General features: G+C 42.6%; 2 protein-coding genes across 3 annotated transcripts in view; one reads left to right on the forward strand and one right to left on the reverse strand.

Moving 5' to 3' along the window:
* Positions 1-1,809: 1,809 nt before the first annotated feature.
* On the forward strand, positions 1,810-17,634 carry PDZD9 (PDZ domain containing 9). 2 transcript variants are annotated; one of them, XM_053555565.1, is made up of 4 exons: positions 1,810-1,910; positions 3,427-3,606; positions 11,212-11,401; positions 16,173-17,634. In XM_053555565.1, exons 1-4 carry the CDS (start codon positions 1,880-1,882, stop codon positions 16,564-16,566), a joined length of 795 nt encoding a protein of 264 aa, XP_053411540.1. In that variant the 5' UTR covers positions 1,810-1,879; the 3' UTR covers positions 16,567-17,634. The 2 variants fall into 2 exon arrangements, with proteins under 2 accessions (XP_053411540.1, XP_053411541.1); XM_053555566.1 differs by lacking the exon at positions 3,427-3,606 and having other exon boundaries at positions 1,880-1,910.
* A 155-nt stretch (positions 17,635-17,789) lies between these two features.
* Positions 17,790-24,020, reverse strand: part of LOC128561406 (cytochrome b-c1 complex subunit 2, mitochondrial) — a 35,823-nt gene continuing 29,592 nt past the window's right edge. The window contains exons 13-14 of the mRNA XM_053555564.1: positions 19,679-19,832; positions 17,790-18,014 (exon numbers count right to left, since the gene is read on the reverse strand). Of these exons, the coding sequence (XP_053411539.1) occupies positions 17,931-18,014; positions 19,679-19,832 (238 nt within the window). The 3' untranslated portion in view covers positions 17,790-17,930. The remainder of the gene's footprint in view (positions 18,015-19,678; positions 19,833-24,020) is intronic.

Genomic DNA, 24,020 nt, shown 5'->3' on the forward strand with positions numbered 1-24,020 from the left:
CAGGGATGGGGTTCTTGTTATTACCTGGGCATTGGGTGATCTAGCTCCAGAATCCCATCTTAGCATCTGCTCTTTCAAATCATTGACACTAGCTGTCACGGGTTGGGTTTTCTAGGAAGCAGAATCTGAACTACAGGGAGTTTATTAGGGGAAGAAAGCAGGATAGGGCAGAGGGCAAAGTTAGGCCAAAGTACATCCATGACAGGGATTCAGTTCCCCTGTGGGGAACTCTGAAGCTGGAATGACTCTGCATGGACCAGTCATTGGATGCTAGCCGCCCAGGGAAGATGTGACCTTGGGCAAGGGGCTCTTTTCAGCCAGCAGCAAGGGAAAGGGTTGTGGGTGGGAGATGTAGGTCATTCAGCTCTGAAGGGGTTCTGGGAAGCATAACACAACACTCATGATGGTTTATATCCTGCAGTTCTACCAATCAGCATGACCTTGGCATCTGCTTTAAAGAAGCTTTTCAGCCTGGAATGGAGGGACTCTCCGCATGCCAGGCACTGATATGCTTCTATCATAGAACCTTCAATGTTGATGGGCTTTATTCCCCTTCCCCTACTGATAGGAGGATGGGAGAAAGGAATGTGTTTGTGATAGAATTAGGTTAGCATCTGGGTAGATCCTTGCTGGACTGTTTGGAAGAGGGAACAGGTGATCTGTCACAAGAAACCACTGGCAGGAGACTCCTTGAAGTTGAGAGTAGCCCTTTGTATTAGCCTCTGTGACACAGAATTTATCCAGTGAGCAATCTGCTCTGTTTCATTGTCTGAACAGAGCCACAGAAACAGAAGAATAAGCTGGGACCTACCCAGGTTCACCACGGAAATCTTTGCACAGCACCTGACAACTAATAATGCTTTGTTTCTACTTGTTTATGTATTTCAGAATATTATGGGGGTACACACATTATGGCTACATAGTATGCTTTCGTATATTTTAAATCGAGGTTATAGTTGGTTTCTACTTTTTGAAGGCAGCACTGCCCTCCCAGGTGCTTAGCCTCTCAATATTTTCTCTTTCTTCTAGAATTTAATTTTGATAATTTATATTTTCCTAAAATCATCCACTTCATCTGTTTTTTAAATATAAGTTCTAAAAGAATGGAGCCCTTATTTGTCTTGTCTATTTCCCTGTCAATGGCATCAGCACAAACCACAGAGAATTTTCCTGTAAATAATTGTTGTATGAGTGAATGTGTGTGGGAGGAAAGATTACTTTGGAGAAAAGAAGGAAGCATTAATAGTGCCTCTCCTAATAATGACTCATTTTTTTCAGGCCACCCTTGAGCCTTTTTTCATTCAAAACATTCATGAAAAAAGTGCAGTTCCCAAGCAGCTGGAACTATTGATGTAACAATATTTAAAAATAGCATTATTAAAGAGCACGGCAGGGGATTCTCCCGGTCTTCTAGGTATTCCACGATCTCCTATGATCTTCCGGCTGTGATCTTTCCTCTGCAGACCCACCACCTCACGTCTTTCAGAAGGCTTTTCTCTTTCTCCTCCTCCCCATTTCAATGATTCATCAAGAAGGAATGAATGAATGAAGAAGCCACTGTGAGTCGGGCACTGTGCCCGTCTCCGCGGAAGTTCTGTTCCTCGCCCATGTTTTCACACACTACACTGAAGTGCAAACCCCATCCCGGGGTTCCCAGGATCCTCTGAGGCCCTGCGGCGACCTCGCTGTTGCCCGGCTCTGGGCAGCGGCAGCGCAGCGCCCCCTGGTGCCCGTCCCGAGGCGCGCAGCTCACGACTCCCTCATTGCTGCTTGTTCCCTCTGGCTTCGGAGCCTCCAGGGTTCCAAACTGTTGGTAGTTGGACCAATTCGAGCCTCGGCTCCTGGGGGGCCCTCCGGAGGCTCCCGCCCTCCAGGGGCTATGAAGAGGGCCACCCGCAAATCCAAAAAAGGTAACTGGGAGGTGGGTGGTGTCCTGGGGATAAAGCCTTCCTCACTTTTCCTCCTCTGTAAAATGGCACCATCACACTGTTGGTCTGGGAGATGATCTCTCGCTATTGCCCTTTTATTAAGGTATAATTTCCATACAGTAAGACCCCCACACACCCTTTTAAAGCACAGCAATACGAGTCTGACAAGCGTATACCCACGTTGAAGGACCACCACAATCAAGATAAGGGACAGTTTCACCACTCTCTGAATTACCTTGCCACTGCCCCTTCACAGCCAACATTTCCCCCACCTCAGTTCTACACACACACACCCACACACACACGCTCACACTCACACACATCTGTTTTTATAGTTTTGCCTTTTATATGGAGAATGTTTTGAGAATGGATTCATACAGTAAGGAGGCTTTTGAGTCTGGCTTCTTTTACTTAACCTTGGTGACTTTTGGAACTGAGCTTCCTAGTATATGATATCATGAGCATGCAAAGACCCACAACAGCACTGATGAATGCCATTTAGCAAGACACTGCCACACATCAACACAAACACAGCTGTGAGACACCAAGGTTATTGTGCTACCAACATAAGCGCACAGTGGCAAGTTCAAGAACTTAATTGTCAGGCCTTGTACAATGACAGCTCTGATGGTCATTCCAGAAAAAGAGTTCCAAAATTGCTTTGAAGGGTGGACTGAGTGCTGAGATCAGCATATAGCTTCCCAAGGGGAGTACTTTGAAGTTGTCCATAGTGATAGTCAGCAATGAGGTATGTAGCACTTTCCCCATGTTTTTCTTTTATTTCTTTTCTTTTTTCTGTTTCTTTCTTCCTTTTTTTTGAGACAATCTCACTGTATTGCTCTTGGTAAAGTGCAATACATAGCTCACAGCAACCTCAAACTCTTGTGCTTGAGCGATCCTCTTGCCTCAGTCTCCCAAGTAGCTGGGACTGTAAGTGTGTGCCACTATGCCCAGCTAGTTTTTCTTAGTAGACATGGGGTGTTCGTTGCTCTTGCTCAGGCTGGTCTCAAACTCCTAAACTCAAGCAATCCACCTGCTCAGCCTCCCAGAGTGACAGGAATGAGCAACTGCACCCAGCCTACGGTAGCACTTTTTCTGGGATGAGTTCAGCAACGTAATTATGACTTCATAGGTCTCCTCCACTATGCTGTAAGATCACTGAGGGCAAGAAACACATCTGTTTGGCTCACTGCAATAAACTCTAGCACACTGCCTGCATCAATAAATATTTGTTAAGTGAATAGCAACAAATCAATAGTAACAACTATTATTTATGAAGCACTTATGATATCTCTGTGCAATATCCCTTTAATGGTTCTACTTAACTCCCAGAACAGCTCTTCAATGTGGACACTTATTATCCTCATTTTACTGACAAGGAAACTGAGAAATGGGGAGGTTAAATAATTGTCACAGGGATTGGCTTCAGAACCCCATTGAATATTGCCATGCTGCTCTCTTGGTGAAGGACTGAAACAAGTTCTCCTCTTTATATCAGACAGACGTGTCAGCCGCAAGGTCAAGTCATCTGTACACAACTTGAGCAAAACTCTGCAGACCAAACTCACTGTGAGCAGCCTGGGAATAGGCTTGATCCTCATTCAGCATGGGCCCTACCTCCAGATCACTCACCTCATTAAGAGAGGGGCTGCAGCTCAGGACGGGAAACTCCAGCCAGGTGATTTGGTCTCCCCAGGCCTCCCAACCACGCATCTCCCTCCCTCCTTCTCACCTGCCTTCAGGGAGACTGGAGTCATGAGGTTTCAGTGTAACCATAAGGACATGGTGACATTGGCTGAGAACCTGTGGGCCAGCCAATTGTTATCACTTACATAACTGTCACTATTGGTTGTCTTAATTCACTTAAATCCTGTAATAATTGTTATTATCAGCTCACTTTTACTGATGAGCAAACTGAAGCTTATGGAGATTGAGTTCCACGTCCAGGTTCACTTGCATCTTGTGAATGGGATACAAATACAGGCATAGTTAGTACAGAGCTTATGCTGTCTGTGCATATAGATTTTTTTCTTTTATTACTGACATTTAGATACATGATCTCATTTCACTCTCATAACCTCTGCATTAAACCATCTTACAGACAAGGAATCACATATTTAGTATCTAGCGCACGGTCACACTGAGGACTGGGATTTCTCTGTCACCACCCTGCTTTTCTTTGTGAGTGAATTTTCCATCCAGTTCAAAATGTATTCTTCCAGTTCCTGGCCTGGGCCTAGTGCTGTGTTTTTAGTGTGTAAGGCCTAATGGGATGGTGAAGTGGTAAGAAACAAAAACCATTTTATGTTAGCTGCCCTGAATTCAAACCTATACTCTGCCACTTTCTAGTTCTATGACCTTGGGCAAAGTCACTTAACCTTTCAGGTCTTAGTCATCTCAACTACGATTTGGGACAATCCTATCTTTGTCAGATGTTGCTAGGATTTGATGAAATAATATTTACGAAAGTGCTTTTAAAACTAAAGTTTAAAAAGCTATAGAAATATTTGTGGTAATTTCTCTTAGGCTATTATTAGAGATTCTCTATACTATTGTCTTTTTTTGCTTTTTTTTTTGAGACAGAGTCTCAGTCTGTCTTACTGTGTAGAGTGCCGTGGCATCATCACAGCTCACAGCAAACCCAAACTCTTGGGTTTAAGTGAGAAGTTATTCTGAGACATGAACAAAAGAAAACGCAGTCCAGGTTCTGTGTAGGCAATGTGGCCTTTATTTACTTGAGTGTGAGTGGGCTGAATTCAAAAAAGAAGTCAGCATGTGGGTTAAGATGGGGTGGGAATATAAGGGTTTGCGGGTAGGGACTGATGCACTCATTCCTTTCTGGGTTGGACTTGTGCACTTATTTCTGTGTCCCTGCACTCGGCCTTATGATTAAGAGATCCCCTTGCCTCAGTTTTTCTATTTTTTGTTAGTAGAGACAGGGTCTCATTCTTGCTTAGGCTGGTGTGGAACTCCTGAGCTCAAGCAATCTGGCCTCCTAGAGTATTAGGATTACAGGCGTGAGCCACCGCACCTGGAATTTTTTCTTTTTTCTTAATAAAAGATGATTGTGATTGTGGGGAAGAAATCCTCAGGACTCTGACAAAAGTACAGCTATTTGGGAGATAGGTAGAGAAAGAAAGCAGGCCAAATTGCTTGATTACAGCAACCCCCTTCCCATACTCCTATACATCCTCATGACTCTGACAAGAGTATAGCCATCCTGGGAGGACAGCTCATGATAGAAAGCAGGTCAGAGACCAAATGGCATAGTCACAGCAGTCCCCTACCCACCCTCCTAAAATGCTTTAGGGCTAGTGTTCCTGGGAAGCATCAGGATCTCCTACCCTGGTCCTGGGTGGCACTAGAGATAAGGCCTTTGTGCAAGATTAACACCTTTTGTGGAAGGTGGTAATTCTAAAATCAGTCTCAGACACAGCATCTTTCCCTTTACAGAAAAGATAGGCTTCCCTCACCTCTTATGACCCCCTCCCACATTCCAACTACACTCATAAAATCTCTTGAAACTGTGTGAGCTGAGCTATCTTCTAGCCAGACTCCATTCTGCTTCTTTAAAATAAAGCCTATCCTTTTTTTTTTTTTTTTTTGTAGCGACAGAGTTTCACTTTATTGCCCTCGGTAGAGTGCCGTGGCGTCACACAGCTCACAGCAATCTCCAACTCCTGGGCTTAGGCGATTCTCCTGCCTCAGCCTCCCGAGTAGCTGGGACTACAGGCGCCCACCACAATGCCCAGCTACTTTTTTTTTGTTGTTGCAGTTTGGCCGGGGCTGGGTTTGAACCCGCCACCCTCAGTACATGGGGCTGGTGGCCTGCTCACTGAGCCACAGGCGCCGCACAATAAAGCCTATCCTTAATCCCTGGACTGACCTCCTCTCCTTCGGACTCTGGCAGGATTCTATTCCTATACCTCTCAGTGGTAAGAACCCCAGTGGACTGTTGCACGGGTTTGCTGGGGAGCTTTTGAAACTACGACAACTGGGCCCCATCTTCCCACAGGTTCTGATTCAATTGTTCTGGGGTTGGGATAGGGCAGTTTACATTTTAAAAGCTCCTTATGTGATTCTAATTTGCAGCTAGGGTTGGAAGCAATGGATTAAAGAAGAGAGTAGGTAAATCATGTTTTTATAAAACGGTTAACCTTACCTTAAAATTCAAAGTGTTTCTTCAACTTGTTACTACTTGGTGCTGGCAAACGAATCACCACAGGGAGAGTTCTGGAATTCACAGACCAAAAGAACGTCAAGACAGGTTCCATGGGCTTTTCTGCTGCTGCTTCTCAGCTTCTCTAGGGTCAAGTGATGTTTGTGGATGATCCAGGTTCACGCTCTGGGGTGCTTAAGGAGAATGCTTTTATGCCTGTTACATAGAATATCATGATGGAGCCCAGTTAGTGGGCTCTTTGAGACCAGAGGCAGTCTTAAATTCATCTTTTAAGCCCAGACATGGTGACTCACAACTGTAATCCTAGCACTTTGGGAAGCTGAAGTGGGAGGATTGCTTCAGGTCATGGGTTCTGAGACCTGTAGTTTGAGCAAGTTTGAGCAAAAGTGAGACCCCCATCTCTACGAAAATAGAAAAAATTAGCCAGGAGTGGTGGAGTGTACCTATAGTCTCAGCTACTTGGGAGACTGAGGCAGGAGGATCACTTTGGCCTGGGAGTTTGAGTTCATGGTGAGCTATGATGACACCACTGTACTTTAGCCCAGGTGAGAAAGGAGACCCTGACACGAAAAGACGAAAAATCCAGGGCTTACCTATAGTATTGGTACGTTTATTATGTCTGTGCTTAATAAATGAATAACAAGTGAGTATTTGTCCCAGGCATTGTGTAAGGTGTTTTCACATCTATTACCTAATTTAATGTTTGCAACACTCCAGAAATACAGATAATAAAATATAGATGAGGTAACTTGTCACAGTTAAGTCTGTGGTCAGAGCTAGAATTTGAAACCTGTTCTGCTTAGAAAGCCCATACCTCTCTAGCCAATAGTCTTAATAACTAGAAAAAAAATATATATATTTTTTTGAGACAGAGCCTCAAGCTGTCTCCCTGGGTAGAGCGCTGTGGTATCACAGCTCACAGCAACCTCCAACTCTTGGGCTCAAGCGATTCTCCTGCCTCTGCCTCCCAAGTAGCTGGGAGTACAGGTGCCTGCCACAACGCCCAGCTATTTTTTGGTTGCAGCCATCATTGTTGATTGGCAGGCTGGGGCTGGATTCGAACCTGCCAGCTCAAGCATATGTGGCTGGCGCCTTAGCTGCTTGAGCCAAAGGCGCCGAGCCGAAAAAAGATTTTAATATAAAGGAAGTCCAGAGCCCCAAATCTATTTGTGACAAGTCCACCAATTCTCTTCAAGGTCTCTGTAATTCAGACATTTTCGACAGTGATTCGGAGATTTTGGGAGGTGATAATCATTAAAAACTTGCTATTTCTTTGACTCCATTGCTTCTCAGCCCCATTATTTATCATCCATGTGCTTCGAATTTCTCTCCTTTGGTGTTTCCCTTCTAGGTTTTCATCTTGATTTTCTTTTTTTTTGTTTTGGCCGGGGCTGGGTTTGAACCCACCACCTCCAGCATATGGGACCGGCGCCCTAGTCCTTGAGCCACAGGCGCTGCCCCTCATCTTGATTTTCTAATTTAGTTTAGTATTAGTTTATTCTTGCTAAACTTTAAATTCCTTTTCACAAGGGTAGCTTTAACAGATTCTAATAGCCCAAAAGTCTTAAGAAATGAATGTGGATGAGCGGCGCCTGAGGCTCAAAGGGGTAGGGCGCTGGTCCCATATGCCAGGGGTGGTGGGTTCAAAACTAGCCCTAACCAAAAACCACACACACACACACACACACACCAAAAAAAAAAAAAAAAAGAAAGAAAAGAAATGAATGTGGCTTTGACAGTAAATAGCGGTCAAGTACTGGCTATTGTCCTTACCAGGCTGCATGCATTTAATCAGCATTATCTAGAAGGGTGCAAGCCAGACAGATATGGGCCCTGCCAGCATGGATCTTACAACCTAATTGGGAGAGAGGAAGAAAAATAAATAAAATCTATTATTCAGCAGTGGCTTGGCTGCTGTAAAGTTGATTTAATATATGTGATCAAGACAAAGTTTATATAATGTCATTCCTACAGCCTGTTAAAGTAGAAAAAAATGTGTAATGAGGTTGGTGTTTCTCTATGAAGGGCAATGTTAATATCTATTGCCAGAGTAATCACATTCATACACTGACACGTTTGGGTTATAGCCAAAATGGTCAGGGAATTAAGCTGTTTATTTTCTGCCCTCTTGATAAAAGTCACCCTATTACAACATAATTAAGCTGAATGCCAAGCCATAGCTTTCAGCTATAAACATTCCTTTTAAACAGAAGGCAAGTAAGCTCATCCAGCTAGGGTTATTTTTTGCCGTTGTAATTAACCTCCGTAGGATGAGCAGCTGTTTCATGCTGTACAATCTGCAGGTAGCCTTGTTTCATTCTGAAGTTCGCTTCAGATACTTGGTTGATTTTTTACCCCCAGCTACTTTTTAAGACTAAAGTAGAAGGGTTTTCCCCCACCCTTTTAAGTATTCATTTTCTTGAATTCTAGGAACTTTTGTTTCTGATAGGATTTGGAACTATGAAAATTTGCCTTGACATCCTTGGAAGTTTTTTTTTTTTGTGACAGTCTCACTCTGTCACCCTGGTTAGAGTGCTATGGTGTCCAGCTCATAACAACCTCAAACTCGGGCTTAAGCAATCCTCTTGCTGCAGACTCCTGAGTAACTGAGACTACAGGAGCCCACCACAACGATCAGCTACTTTTTCTTTCTTTTTTTTTTTTGTAGAGATAGAGTCTCACTTTATGGCCCTCAGTAGAGTGCTGTGGCCTCAGACAGCTCACAGCAACCTCCAACTCCTGGGTTTAAGCGATTCTCTTGCCTCAGCCTCTCAAGTAGCTGGGATTACAGGCACCCGCCACAATGCCCGGCTATTTTTTGGTTGCAGTTTGGCCGGGGCCGGGCTTGAACCCGTCACCCTCGGTATATGTGGCCGGCGCCCCACCAACTGAGCCACAGGCGCCGCCCGATCAGCTACTTTTTCTATTTTTTTTTTTTTTTTTCTGGCCAGGGCTGGGTTTGAACGCACCAGCCTCGGCATATGGGGCTGGTGCCCTACTCCTTGAGCCACAGGCGCCGCCACTACTTTTTCTATTTTTATTTTATTTTATTATTTCTTTTTTTTGAGACAGTCTTAATTTGTCACCTTTGGTAGAGTGCTGTGCCATCATAGCTCACAACAACTTCAAACTTTTGGGCTTGAGCAATGCTCTTGCTACAGCCTTCTGAGTAGCTGGGACTAACAGATGCCCACCACACTACCTGGCTAGTTTTTCTATTTTTAGTAGAGACAAGGTCTCGCTGTTGCTCAGGCTGGTCTCAAACTCTTGAGCTCAAGCAGTCCTCCTGCCTCAGTCTCCCGGAGTGCTGGAATACAAGCGTGTGCCACCATGCCTGGCCCCTTGGAAGCTTCTTAGAGCAGTACAATTCTTGGTTTAAGCCTGGTGGGTGTTCCATCAGAGAAGGTGCTTCTTCTTGACCCTTTTTCCCTCCGAGGCTGGGCTTTAGCTATCTTCAAATGATGGAGGGTCCTTAGCTTCCCAATCACAGAAAGATAAACATCCTTTGGAAGGTCATCAGGTCATATCATCCAATGTCACCTATAAAGTTCCCATTTTACCATTTGGCAGGATATCAGTACTAAGCCCTGAAGACTAAGATTTTGCCCAATGTGAGGCTGTCCTGAGAAAGTAAATTCTTTGTATTCCTCAAGTCTAGGTGAATGCCTTTCTTTTTTTTTTTTTTTTTTTTTGTAGAGACAGAGTCTCACTTTCTGGCCCTCGGTAGAGTGCCATGGCCTCACACAGCTCACAGCAACCTCCAACTCCTGGGCTTAAGCGATTCTCTTGCCTCAGCCTCCCGAGTAGCTGGGACTACAGGCGCCTGCCACAACGCCCGGCTATTTTTTTTGGTTGCAGTTTTGGCCGGGGCTGGGTTTGAACCCGCCACCCTCGGTATATGGGGCCGGCGCCCTACTGACTGAGCCACAGGCGCCGCCTGTGAATGCCTTTCTAGCAATCAAGATTCTTCACTACAAGCAACAGAAAACAGTTCTGTTAAGGCACTGCATTTAGGGTATTGTGTGTGACAAAATCGCCAAAAAGCCTGGAGAACCAGGCATGGAAAATGGTGAGACAACAAAGGGTCACGTATAATTACCCCTGGAAACCATGGTGATTCTCCTGTCACTCCTCTGCATTTCCTACTCCAGGTTCAATGACCTAGGTGGGAGTGCCCGGTGGCTGGGTCTAGTTCACTGGTCCATGCTTTGGCTGCTGGGGGTAGGGATGTAAGGAAGTTGGTGCAAGTGAATAATTGCTCTTTTAAGTTTCCTTCAATTTGGAAATCTGGGGATTTGTTGCCAAGAAGTAGTCCTCCTTCCCCTTGCTGAGGCCTCAGAAGCTCCATGGTTAATCATCATGCATTCCTCCTTGTCCTGAATTGCCCTAGACCAGCAGTTCCCAACCAGTGGGTCAAGACCCACAGGAAGTATATTGAAGGTTTGAGGTACTAGGAAGGTCAAGAACCACTGCCCTAGAGGACCTATCTATCAAATTTATGTGAACCCACATACTAACTGCTTACATATCTTAAGCCTAATCAAAGCATGCCTAATTGCTCAATGCTACATATAGAACTATTTGCTCAACTAATACTTGATTTGGGCAGAAAATTGTTAATAAAATGAAAGGCTTTATGTTTAATATGACCTATTAATGGTGGCAGGCACTGGAAATTGCCACCCAGGTATAATAGAAAGCGGGTCATTTATTTCTCACTTAGTGTAAGTGGGTTTTCTTCCCTAGTAGTAGCCACTCATTTGATTTGAAATCAATAGATTTTTAGAAACCTAAAAGATGGTTCAGATTATAAGTGGTTTTAGCCTCTCACACCAAGAATTTTGGAAATGTCTCAAAAACATGATATAATGTCTACCATCATATTGCTATTAAGAAACATCTTGCATGGATTCTTCATTATGCAAAGGGCACTCATGTTATGGAGATAAACATCTTTATTCAATAAGGGCTGATGCTTGGTTTTGATTCAAAATTAACCAACAACATGAACCCATAAAATACATCACAGTAAAGCCAAAGGTCGATATGGCCTTTTTAAGCTATTATCTTAGTTCTACTGACAACTTTTTTCCCCCTCTTCAGGTGATGTTCTGATTAGCGTTGGTCATGCCAATGTGTTAGGATATACTCTTCGAGAATTTTTAAAGCTTTTGCATCAAATCACCATAGGAACAGTGCTACAAATCAAGGTTTACCGAGATTTTATTGACATACCCCAAGAATGGCAAGAAATACATGATTTAATCCCTGAGACCAAATTCCCAGTATCACAGTAAGTAGTTCATTTTAGGAATTCTTTGTTATAATACATAACCCCAGTGTTTATGTGGCGCAGGGTCCCGGTTTAATGTGAGAATTATCCAATAGTAAGGAGCATGGTGGGAGGGGTTGGGGACACTGCCAAAATAATTTATTGTTTTTTGGAAAGGACAATCTATAGTACCTAATATGTGGTAGTGCAACTAACGCAACTTGGCATTAGAACAAACAAATCCCCACACTTACTTGCATTTTGCCCCCTTCCTAAGCCCTTAAAATGTTAGTTGTGAATACTGTTTTCTCTTTTTTGTGTATTTAACTTTTTTCTTTCTGGGTCTTTCCCAGTAACATTTATACCTTTAAAAGCCTCTCTCAATCTTAGCAAACCCTCCCTTAACTCCATCCTGTCTCCTTGTCCCCTGGATCCAGACACTGCCCTGTCCTTCACCTCCCTCCCAGCTTGTTGAAAGTATTGAGCTGTATTAGGCATCTCCATTTCCTCAGGTCACGTCAGTGTTCCCCAGACATTCCTCAGCCTAGCTCAATTCAGCGTTCCCCAGACATTCCTCAGCCCAGCTCAATCTGGGCTTTGTTTTCACCCCTCCATCAACAGCCTTTTCCATGGCCATTCACAAGCCTTCACACTGCTGACCCCAGGGGACTCTTGAGTCTTGTTTTACTTGGCTTCTGAAGAGCATTAGATACTTCACAACTCCCCACCCCCAGTCTTCTTGAAATACCACCTTCCCAGACTTCTGTGGTGCCACTTCCCCGATGCTCTTGCTACCTCTAGTCACTTCCTCTTGATCTCTTTTTACCACACTTTGGGGTTCCTCAAAGTTTACTCCTCAGGTCTCTTCTCTTAATCTCCTTGATGCCTATGGTATCTATATGCTATCCATACACTAATCACTTTCAAGTTGTATTATCTCCAAACATGTACTTTTTTTTTTAGAGACAGGGTCTTGCTGTCTCAGACAGGTTGGAGGGCAGTGGTGCCATCACAGCTCATCATAACCTTAAACTACTGGGCTCAAGGATCCTCCTCCTTCCTTGGTCAGCCAGGTAGGGTGATGGGTGCCTGTAGTCCCAACTACTTGTGAGGCTGAGCCCAGGAGTCTGAGGTCACTGTGAGCTAGGCTGACACCACTACACTCCAGCTAGGGCAACACGGCAAGACACTGTCTCAAAAAGAAAAATGAATTGAAATGCAGCTTTGGATCTCAGACAAACCAACTATTTATCTGAGAGGTTATTTCTTTATATATAATACTGGAATAACAAGGACTCTTCTGAGGATCAGTTATATGTGGAAGTGTTCTGTAGAACCTAAGGAAATATAGAATTTGAGACTCTTTCTTACAGTGACAAATTCAGTGCTCTGATGCAAGAATGGTTCTTAATAATTCTGTCAGGATTTCTTTTTTTTTTTCGAGACGGAGTCTCACTTTGTTGCTCTCCGTAGAGTGCTGTAGTGTCACAGCTCACAGTAACCGCCAACTCTTGGGCTTAAGCGATTCTCTTGCCTCAGCCTCCTGAGTAGCTGAGACTATAGGTGCTCGCCCCAATGCCTGGCTATTTTTTTTTTTTTTTCTTTTTTTTTTTGTAGAGACAGAGTCTCACTGTACCACCCTCGGGTAGAGTGCCGTGGCGTCACACGGCTCACAGCAACCTCCAACTCCTGGGCTTACGCGATTCTGTTGCCTCAGCCTCCCGAGCAGCTGGGACTACAGGCGCCCGCCACAATGCCCGGCTATTTTTTGTTGCAATTTGGCTGGGGCTGGGTTTGACCCCGCCACCGTCGGCATATGGGGCCGGCGCCCTACTCACTGAGCCACAGGCGCCGCCCGCCTGGCTATTTTTTGTTACAGTAGCCACTGCTGTTTTATTTTTTTTTTTTATTTATTTTTTTTTTTCTTTTTTGGCCAGGGCTGGGTTTGAACCCACCACCTCCGGCATATGGGACCGGCGCCCTACTCCTTGAGCCACAGGCGCCGCCCGCCACTGCTGTTTTAGCTGGCCGAGGCCGGGTTTGAACCCGCCACCCTTGGTATATGGGGCTGGCGCCCTACCCACTGAGCCACAGGTGCGGCACAAACTGTTGGGTTTAAGCAATTCTCTAGCCTTGAGCCTCCTGAGTAGCTGGGACTACAGGCGCCCGCCACAATGCTGGCTATTTTTTGGTTGCAGTTGTCATTACTGTTTAGCTGGCCCAGGCTGGGCTCAAACCCACCAGCCTCAGTGTATGTGGCTGGCGCCTTACTCACTGAGCTATGGCTGCCAAGCCAATGCCTGGCTGTTTTTTAGACAGGATCTCACTCTTGCTCAGGCTGGTCTTGAACCTGTGAGCTCAGGCAATCCACCCCTTCAGCCTCCCAAGTGCTGGGATTACAGGTATGAGTCACCACGTATGGCCCTTCTGTCAAAATTTCTGAGCACTACTGTTGTAGCTGTGCACCTTTGCTTACTGAGATGCACTCAAAGAAATATCAAGGGACTGGGTGCAATGACACATGCTTGTAGCCTAGTAATCTGGGAGGCAGAGGCAGGTGGACTGCTTGAGCTCAGGAGTTCAAGACCAGCCTGAGCAAAAGTGATACCCATCTCTACTAAAAATAAAAAACTAGCCCAGTACTGTGGCGGGTGCCTATAGTCCCAGCCACTTGGGAGGCTTAGGCAAGAGGATCTCTTTAGCCCAAGAGGGCAACAGAGACTCTTTCTAAAAAAAAAAAAAAAAAAAAAGGCAGCATCTGTGGCTTAGTGGGTAGGGGGCCGGTCCCATATACCAAGGGTGGCGGGTTCAGACCCGGCCCCAGCCGAACTGCAACAAAAAAATAGCTGGGCATTGTGGCAGGCATGTGGCCAGCACCCTGAACACTGAGGTATGGGTGTTGAGCCTTCTTTTTGCTTTTTAAATGTTCAGTTTGCCATCCTTAGTTTTTAATATTCTGAATCTCAAACTCCTAATGAAAATGCTTAGAACATAGTTATTCTATAATCAAATGGTTAGGAGTTCAGGCTTTAAGGCCAGGCACAGTGGTTCACACCTGTAATCGTGGCACTCTGGGAAGCTGAAGTGGGTGGACTGCCCTGAGCTCACGGGTTTAAGACAAGCCTAAGAGTTGAGAACCTGTCTTTAAAAACAGCCAGGTGTTGTGGCGGGCACCTGTATTCCCAGTTACATGGGAGTCGGAGGCAAGATAATCGCTTAAGTCTAAGAGTTAGAGCAAAGGTTCTCATCAACCTATGGGTCGCGACCCACAGGAACTGTATTAAAAGGCCACTGCATTATGAAGGTTGAGAACCACTGAATTAGAGGTTGCTGTGAGCTATGACACCAGAGCACTCTACTGGGGGTGACAAAGTGAGACTGTCTCAAAAAAAAAAAAAAAAAGTTACTGGCCCCCGTTAATGCCTGTTTATCCTCCTTGTTCTGAGTGACTACTCTTCTGGGTTCTTAAAATTCTGTGGGAGCTGAAAAGTAATTTAATACAGAGCATTATTTATTCTAGTCTTTAGTCAAGTCCCTAGGTACTTTTCTTCCTTTCATTTTTTTTTAGACAGAGTCTCTGTAGCCCTAGGTAGAGTGCTCTGACATTATAGCTCACAGCAACCTCAAACTCTTAGGCTAAAGAGATCCTCTTGCTTCAGCCTCCCAAGTAGATGGAACTACAGGCACCCACAATGCCCGGGTCATTTTTCTGTTTTTGGTAGAGATGGGGTCTCGCTCTTGCTCAGGCTGGTCTCGAACTCTTGAGCTCAAGCAATCTACTTGCTTCTGCCTCGCAGAGTGCTAGGATTACAGGTATGAGTCATCATCCCTGGCTTAGAAGAGACAAACTTTAGGGAAAGCTGTTCAAATTCTTGGAAGCAAATAAAACACGCAGACTGCTAAGAGTATTAGTGGTAACACAATTCTGACAGGTCAGGGAATGAGAATGTACTAGAGGCTTGTAATCACAAAGATCTGTTTTGGGTTCTACTGGGCAATAGCGCTGGGATGAGGGCAAGCAGGTCACATTTGTTCTGGACAGTAATAGCAAGCACAGGTACTGCAGGCATTAGCAAAGTTCAGAGGTCTGTAGTTACTGGCAGGCAAGCATCACCTAACTTTCTACAACTGAGAAAGCCAATAGTTGGGGAAGTAATAAAAAAGCCTCTAATGCTTTTCTAGAAAAGAAAAAGAGCTGGAATAGTGAATAACAAGAGGCATGTGAGTATAAAGGTGCTCTTCAAATTCACACCTGTAAACCTAAAAGAAAGGCAAAGAATGATGCTGTGTGTAGCAGCATTAGGAGAATAAAAGAATGAAAGACTTATGAATGGCTAGCATGTTGAACATCCCTGAGGCCCTCTTTCTTGACTCCTCTGAAAATTAGTAATTTTCTCTGTTATTATTATGTGACCCATGAGAACAGAGTTCTCAGGAGGAGGTGGTCAGGTTGAACCTGTCACTCTAGCTGCAGTGAAATCAACCCACCCATTATTGCCTCCTATATTTGGTAGTTTGGCAGTAGTCTTAGTCTGGTCAGTAATTTGGCATAAGCCTATGCAAAGCTTTTTAAAGTAGTGTGGAATAATTTAGGGGAGAATTTGATTTCTCTTTAGAAATGGAAAAAAAAATTAAAAGTACTTTTTAAAAATACAAAGACTTCAAGAACACAAAAAGGTATGCTAAAGCTAACTTGGGTCTTATATTTTATTAGTCAAAGTAGACCTCTTGTTTGGTGATCATAAATGTTCAGGCATTAAGAATCCTTCATTCACTCTTTGTTTCATTTCAGCACACCAACAAAAACTGGGAAGGAAAAAGATGAAGCTCTTACAAGCAGTGATGATAATGAAGATGTAGTTTTAGATAAAAGACTTAAATATTATAGATATCCACGGTCAACTGGGCATCTCCCTGCAGGGAGACCAATATCCATCTCCAGTGACTGGCACAGATATAAAAAGAAGAACCGTACTATTAGTGTAGGAAAAGACATTAACTCTGATGTGACAATTCACAGAGATCAAAAGACAGAAGTGAGAGCTCCTTCTCCATACTGGACAATGGCAAAGCGTGGCAACGTAAGCTCCTCCTCCTCGGCTTCCTCTATCTCAGATGCCTTCTGGCTGGAAGACTATGCCCAAGGTGAAAAGGGCAAAGCTCAACCAGTATCAAAGATTGGTTAGGCAGTGGTTTGATCTGTGATCATACAAGCACTTATCTTGAAATCACACAATTTTTGTTCATTACTATATGTAAGCTTGCTATACTTATAGGAATACATACACTGTAAAGCCTTCACAGACCTTTAAAGTGATTAGAATTCCCTGGAGTCTTGTAGGCCTCACAAGTCTTATTCTCAAGATAGCAACACCATTCAGATCACCGAAGATTGTCTTTTCTGTGAAGAATTTCTCATCTTTTAGAAATGCAGTAGCAGAACCTAGTATCACAATGTCTGAACGTAGCAGAGAACTTCACTTAAGGTAAATATCACATTTTATTCTTTAGATATTTAGTTTTTCTCTTTTTTCTTTTTCTTATTCCTTTATACTCTAATGTTGAGGCACTTTCTTTATGTCTTGAGATCTAATCAACACTACCCTGCTCCTCAACTTCAAGTGCCCTACTTAAATAAAAGGGATACATTCTGTGGCTAGCTGTTCAAATGTTTCCTCCCCCCTTTCAGCCCTACTTTTACTTTGAATGTTGTATTGAGAGTTAATTAATTGAAAAAGACAGGATAGAAACAGATAAGGGAGAGACAGGAGATGAGAGAAAAATAAAATTCTGCCAATGAAGATAAATCAGACATATAAAATGAAGGAATGGGAATATGGGATATGATAGGAAGTTTGTTTTCCACAAATAATTCTATTACAAAGAAGGCAAAAGCAGGTAAAAACCAGACTATTTAACATTGTATCCCAAATGACAGATTTTGAACTTGCCTTTTTTTTTTTTTTTTAATGAGACAGAGTCTCATTTTGCTGTCCTTGGTAGAGTGATGTGGCCTTATAGCTCACAGCAACCTCAAACACTTGGGCTCAAGCCATTCTCTTGCCTTGGCCTCTGGAGTAGCTTGGACTACAGGCAACTGCCACAACGCCTGTCTATTTTTAGAGATGGGGGTCTCACTTTTCCTCAGGCTGATCTGGAACCTGTGAGCTCAGGTGATCCACCTGCCTCAGCCTCCCAGAGTGCTGGAATTACAGGCATCAACCACTGTGCCCAGTTTAAACTTGCTTTTATCTTAAAAAGCCACCAATAATTATCTGGAACTATTTATCCTGATAGCCACTTGACCTTAATTTAATAGTTTCTGATGCTTTTGTACTCAATTAGATTCCTGTATCTTTTATAACATCTATATTATATAATAAATATTTGATTAAATGATTAGGGAAAATGCAAGGCAACATTTAAGCAGAATGCTTTATTGACTTTCGGCCAGCTGGAAATAATTTATACTTTAAAGTATTTTACCTTATTGGAAAAAAAGGTAAATATAGTAGGCTTTCAGCTCTCTCCTGTAATATGTGCTTCAGTATTACAACTCATCAACAAAAGGTGTATGTCCCAAATTTCCACTTGCTGCCATTGACTTCCGGCCAGAAACAAACTTCTTTGCAGCCTTTAAACAAGACAAACAGGCAAAGTTAACAGAAATAACAATAAATGTGGTCAAGTTGAGGAACTTATTTCGTCATTTCAAGAGTTTACGGATAGGACATTTTAAACAAGCAATTCTGTAACAGTCTCTTGTGAAAATTAAGTATGAGATGGCTGATACTTTACTTCAATATGTGACAATGCAGAGGGAAAACTCTGTTGCTCTTCTGAAGGTTCCACCATATATATAACTAAGCCAGGGCAGTGCTCTAGATAAGTGGGCGGCAGTGTTAAAAGGGGAATGAAGAAAATACACTGACATTGCCAAATAGGGCAGCAGGGCTGTACTTTCCCATTTCTGTATTACAAAGCCAAACTATCTGGATCAATAAAAATACACTGACTATTAACTTAATAGCCAAACTTTACAGCCTAGTATTCTTTGTGCCACTATATCAAGTTCAAAGCCTAGTTGTTTAGGTTTAGTGTAATACCATGAGTCAGGTCTTGTTAGACCAGCAGCCTCCACGTTATCTCAGGCCAACATTTTATAAAATAGAGAACACATGGTGTTGGAGGCAGCTGGATGGGACTTCCATAATGATGGTATATAACATGAGAGGTAGGCTCGGTGCCTGTGGCTCAAGCGGCTAAGGCGCCAGCCACATACACCTGAGCTGGTGGGTTTGAATCCATCCCTGGGCCCGCCAAACAATGACAGCTGCAACCCAAAGATAGCCGGGCATTGTGCCAGTGCCTGTAGTCCCAGCTTCTTAGGAGGCTGAGGCAAGAGAATGGCTTAAGCCCAGGAGTTGGAGGTTGCTGTGAGCTATGATGCCACAGCACTCTACCCAGGATGATAGCTTAAGGCTCTATCTCAAAAAAAAAAAAAAAAAAAAAAAAGAGAGGTAGTGACTGGAATAGTATTGTAATAATGAATTTAGGGACCAATGAAAACCCAGTCAGGGTTGTGATCTTGAAATACTTGTTTTTTCTATCCCTATTGTCCGTACACAGGAAGACCTACTGGTGAGAAGATGGTTGAGACTTCTGTGATGGAAGGTGAATTGGTATTTTTAATGTAGAAAGGACTGGGAAAATCCACTGACTTAAGAGTTGATTCTGTAGTTTATATGCTTGGTAGGCAAAGCAGGGAACAAGAAGTGTAAGACATAGTCCTTGCCCTCAAAACAACTCAATCTTGTAAGGAACAATAATATACATGCGAAAAACAAACAAATAAACAACAACAACAAAAAAAAAGAAAGCAGCAAGGGTAGGAGAATGCCTTGGGCTGAAAAAAGTAAAGAAAATCTTGAGGTGTTGGATGGTGAAGTATATGGTAGGACAGAGTTTATACCTTGAGGGTGAAGAGGAAAAATGGCAAATTTTAATAATTAGCTTAGAATCCTTTGAAACTGCCAATATCCAACTCTTCTTGACCTCAAAGAATTTAAAATGCCTTAACCTAATGCTAATTTATTTGAATGAGGAAGATACAAACCCCAAACACTCTTGATTTTTTAAGAAAGAACTGATGGTGAGGCGCTCTCCTGCCTCTAAACTAGGTAGACAGGAACCAAACACAAGAGTAACATACACAGCCCCAGGACACTTATGGATTCTTTCTGCAATTGGATCATTAAGGTTCTCTGATGCTAAAATCCTAAGTTGTCATTTGCTTACATTTATGACATCATCATAAGCCACTGAATCAATCTCCTGAAGAACTGTGGATGGTGGTACATAAGAACCAGCAACTAGCGCCTGGGATCCAACTTCATCCAGGAAACCCTCAGAAGACTCCACAGACATTAGGTATCCAGCTTTCAACTTGTTTCTGTTCAATAAAGGACAGGAGTCAGTTTTATAGAGCCAGACAATTGTTTTTCGGTCTGTGTGTGTGGGATGACAAAAAAACTTTATTTAACTGATGAGAATAGCATGTCTTCCCCCTTCCCGAATTCCGCAAGAATAACCCCGTTCCTTGCTCTGGAATGTAACAACCTGAAGGGAAGAAAGCTCTACAGGGTTCCAGAAGTGCCCAGTGAAGGCCTAGCCCATCAAGTTCGGCTTCTCATCTGTAGGTCTGTATGCTGCTGTACATTTGGGCAAGACAGCTAGAACTTCTTAATGTTTCCCAAGTTGTACAATATGGATCCTCTCCAAGTCACTGGCTAGAAATACCATGTTCTTTCTGCTGCCCCCTGACACAGTGAGGAAGAGCTCTATTTTTTATTTTTTTATGTATAATATATAGTAGAGATGGGGGTCTCGCTCTTGCTCAGGCTTGTCTTGAACTCCTGAGCTAAGCAATCCACTCACCTCAGTCTTCCATAGTGTTAGGATTACAGGCATAAGCCACCACCATACCTGGCCAGTGAGGAAGATCTCTTTGCTGTCAGTGAGAAAACTGCCATTCACTGACATACAGATGCTCCTCAACTTATGGTGGGGTTATGTCCTTATAGACCCATGGTAAAGTGAAAATACTTTAAGCAAAAATGCATTTAATATACCTAACCCCTGAACATCAGTTTGGCCTGGTCTACCTTAAATGTACTCAGGATACTTACATTAGCCTATAGTTGGGCAAAACCATCTAACATGAAGCCTATTTTACAATAAAATGTTGAATATCACATGTATTGTTGGCCTAGAAAAAGACCAAAATTCAAAGTACAGTCATGTGCTACAGAATGACAATTTGGTCAATAATGGACGATATATACAACAGCGAGCCCACAGGATTATAATGCAACTGAAAAATTCCTATTGCCTGGTGACAATGTAACATCATAGGCCAACTGTTATTTTTTAAAAATAAATTTAGTGTAATTCAAATGTACAATGTTTCTAATCCACACCAGTGTACAATAATGTCCCAGATCTTCACATTCATCCACCACTAACTTACTCAGAGCAACTTCCAATCCTGCAAGCTCCATTTATGGGAAGCCCCTATATAGGTGTACCATTTGAAATACCTTTTATACTATTATTTTTACTGTACTTCTTCTATGTTTAGATACATAAATACTTACCAATATATCATACTTGCCTTCAGCTATAAAGTAACAGTAACATGCTATACAGATTTGCCTAGGAGCAATAGGCTATACCACATAGCCTAGGACTGTAGAAGGCTATACCATCTAGGTTTGGGTTCTGATGCACTTCTCAGAATATATCTTTGTTGTTATGAGGCATGACAACACGTCATAATTATGACAGTTTCACACAACTGTAAAGTTGAAAAGATATTAATTTGAACCATGGTAAGCTGGGAACTAAATGTATTGTAAATTTACTCTGGCTCCTAGAGGCCACAGGCCACGGGTCTTAAAGACTCCTATGTCAAACCTGGGTGTCAAGACTGGAGATGGTTTCGCCATAACAATTCTAAATAGTCAACAGCTGAGGTAACAATGTTATAAAGTCTTGACCTTTTTGCTTTTGCTTTTTTTTTTTTTTGTCTGAATTGGGTTCTCTTAGAGAAAAAGTGTCTCCTTTTGATGCTTGCTGTTTTAAGATTTTTAAGTTTATTTTCTTCAACTATCATTTCATACACATATATTTGCCTTTTGTGCTTTGGCAGATTTCAGGGATGTCTGAATACTTCTGCTGTTGGTTTATTTCTGTGATATCTATAGGTCAGCCATTGCTGCCTCTTCTAGAGCCTGTTGGTTTCCTCCAAGGGCAAAGTAGTCAATCTTGGGCAGTGAAACAAGACATTTTTAAAGTACGTTCTTCAACATGTTTTTGGTGAACAGGCGAACTAACAAGCTTGAAGTGCTAAAGTCCTCCATCCTATTTCTTCACTTAATTGACTATTTTATTACTTATATTAGCATTTGGAAAATTGTCAATATAAAATGATACTAAAACCTCAACAGGTGGGCATGGTGGCTCACGCCTGTATTCCCGACACTCTGGGAGGCTAAGGTGGATGGATTGCCTGAGCTCACGAGTTCAAGACCAACTTGAACAAGAGCAAGATGCTGTCTCAAAAAAAAAAAAAAAAAAAATAGCTGGGTATTGTGACAGGAGCCTGTAGTTCCAGCTACTTGGGAGGTTGAGGCAAGAGACTTGCTTGAGCTCAAAGAGTTTGAGATTGCTGCGATCTATGATACCATGGCACTCTACTGAGGGTGACAAAGTGAGACTATGTCTCAAAAAACAAACAAACAAACAAACAAAAAACCTCAACAGACTGCTTTTTTAGAGACAGGGTCTCACTCTGTTGCATAGGCTGGAATGCTGTGGCATGATCTTAGCTCACTGCAGCCTGAATTCCTGGGCTCAAGCAATCTTTTTGCATTACCCTCCAGAGTAGCTAGGACTACATGTGGCCTAATCTTAAAAAAACTGTTTATAGAGCCAGGGTGTTGCTACATTATCCAGGCTGGTCTTGAACTCCTGGGCTCAAATGATACTCCTCCCAAAGTGCTAGGATTATAGGCATGATCCACCTTGCCCAACATATTTTTAATTAGAGGTTTTGGGGGTTTTTTGAGACAGAGTCTCAGTCACCCTGGGTATAGTGCTGTGGCATCATAACTCACAGCAACCTCAAATTCTTGGGCTGTAGTGATCCTCTTGTCTCAGCCTCCCGAGTAGCTGGGACTATAGATGCCCACCACAATGCTCAGCTATTTTTTTAAGAAATGGAGGTCTCCCTCTTGCTCAGGCTGGCGTCAAATTCCTGAGCTCAGGCAATCCGCCCACCTCAGCTTCTCAGAGTTCTAGAATTACAGGCGTGACCCACCATGCCCAGCCTATAATGTGAAGTTTTGATTAGCGAATTAATTCCTGGCTTCTGATGCTTTTGTGATAATTTCAGGCATTTCTATTAACGAAAAACACCTACATGGGTTCTTAAGGTACTGTCACTTAGCAGAACACACACATACACACACTGTCCGCCCCCAACCCCCAAACACTATTTCCATGCTGGGATTTTTCTCAGTGAGGGCAGGGAATGGTGGGGAAGGACAGCACAAGTCTTGTTAAGCCCTAGTAGCTTAAATATGGGTACAAAAACATCAATTTGAAATAAAACAAAACCAAATTCATAATTCTCTCAGAAAGAAACTGTTATTCCTTATAAACATGGTGTTTGATAAAATCACTTTGGTTATTTAAACCCCAAATAAACTATCATCTCTTGGCATTCTACATTGCAAGATTTCCATTTAAACAAAATTACCACTTAATGTAGCAATTTTACCACATCGTGAACTTAATTAAAAATGGATTTTACCTGCAATAAACTTTACCAAGTGGTTACTAGTTTGTCTCTTCACCAATGACATTCAACAGACTGCTTTTTGATTTTTTTTCCTCTTTCACTATATAGTAAGACTAAGAATCTTACGAGAAAAAGTATCAACTCCATCAATATGGCAGAAAACAAACACATCTTGACATTAGTAACCAAAATTTCATTTTCTACATATTGCCCTACCTTATAAGAACTGTTACACTTATTAAGAAAATAAATTTTCCTAAATTAGATTTGAAACTTAAGATTTTTCTTAAGTAAATCTAGTGTTTCAATTTCTTCTCATCATTTCTTGTTTCTGGTACAAGCAAGCAGAACTGCATTCTCTCAATCCTCGGTACCATGTATACAATATTTAATAAATTGTGTTGCAATAACACAATAGATGCAATTTTATAGTGTTCAGTACAACAAAATTAACAATACTAACAAAACTAACAATTAATGGGAACAGAACTGACTAAAAATTTATTCCATCCTGGGTTGCAATTCACCCTGTCTTACTTACCCTAAGGGCAATACCAAATGATCACAAAGGCTATCTGAGTTGCAGGATCCACATTTTGAATTGTGCTAAGTAGATGGAGTCAAACCTAAATATCTTCAAGTGCTGAATGAAAATGCAGGATGATTTCCGACTTTGTCCAAAGTCTCTTTTAATTAGAGAAATTTCCAAAACTACTAATGAATTAGGGGTTTTGTTGTTAGCACTTCTAACTTGGATAGTGGGAATTTAAAAATCAC

The sequence above is a fragment of the Nycticebus coucang genome, chromosome 12, assembly GCF_027406575.1.
Source record: "Nycticebus coucang isolate mNycCou1 chromosome 12, mNycCou1.pri, whole genome shotgun sequence".
Lineage (NCBI taxonomy): Eukaryota > Metazoa > Chordata > Mammalia > Primates > Lorisidae > Nycticebus > Nycticebus coucang.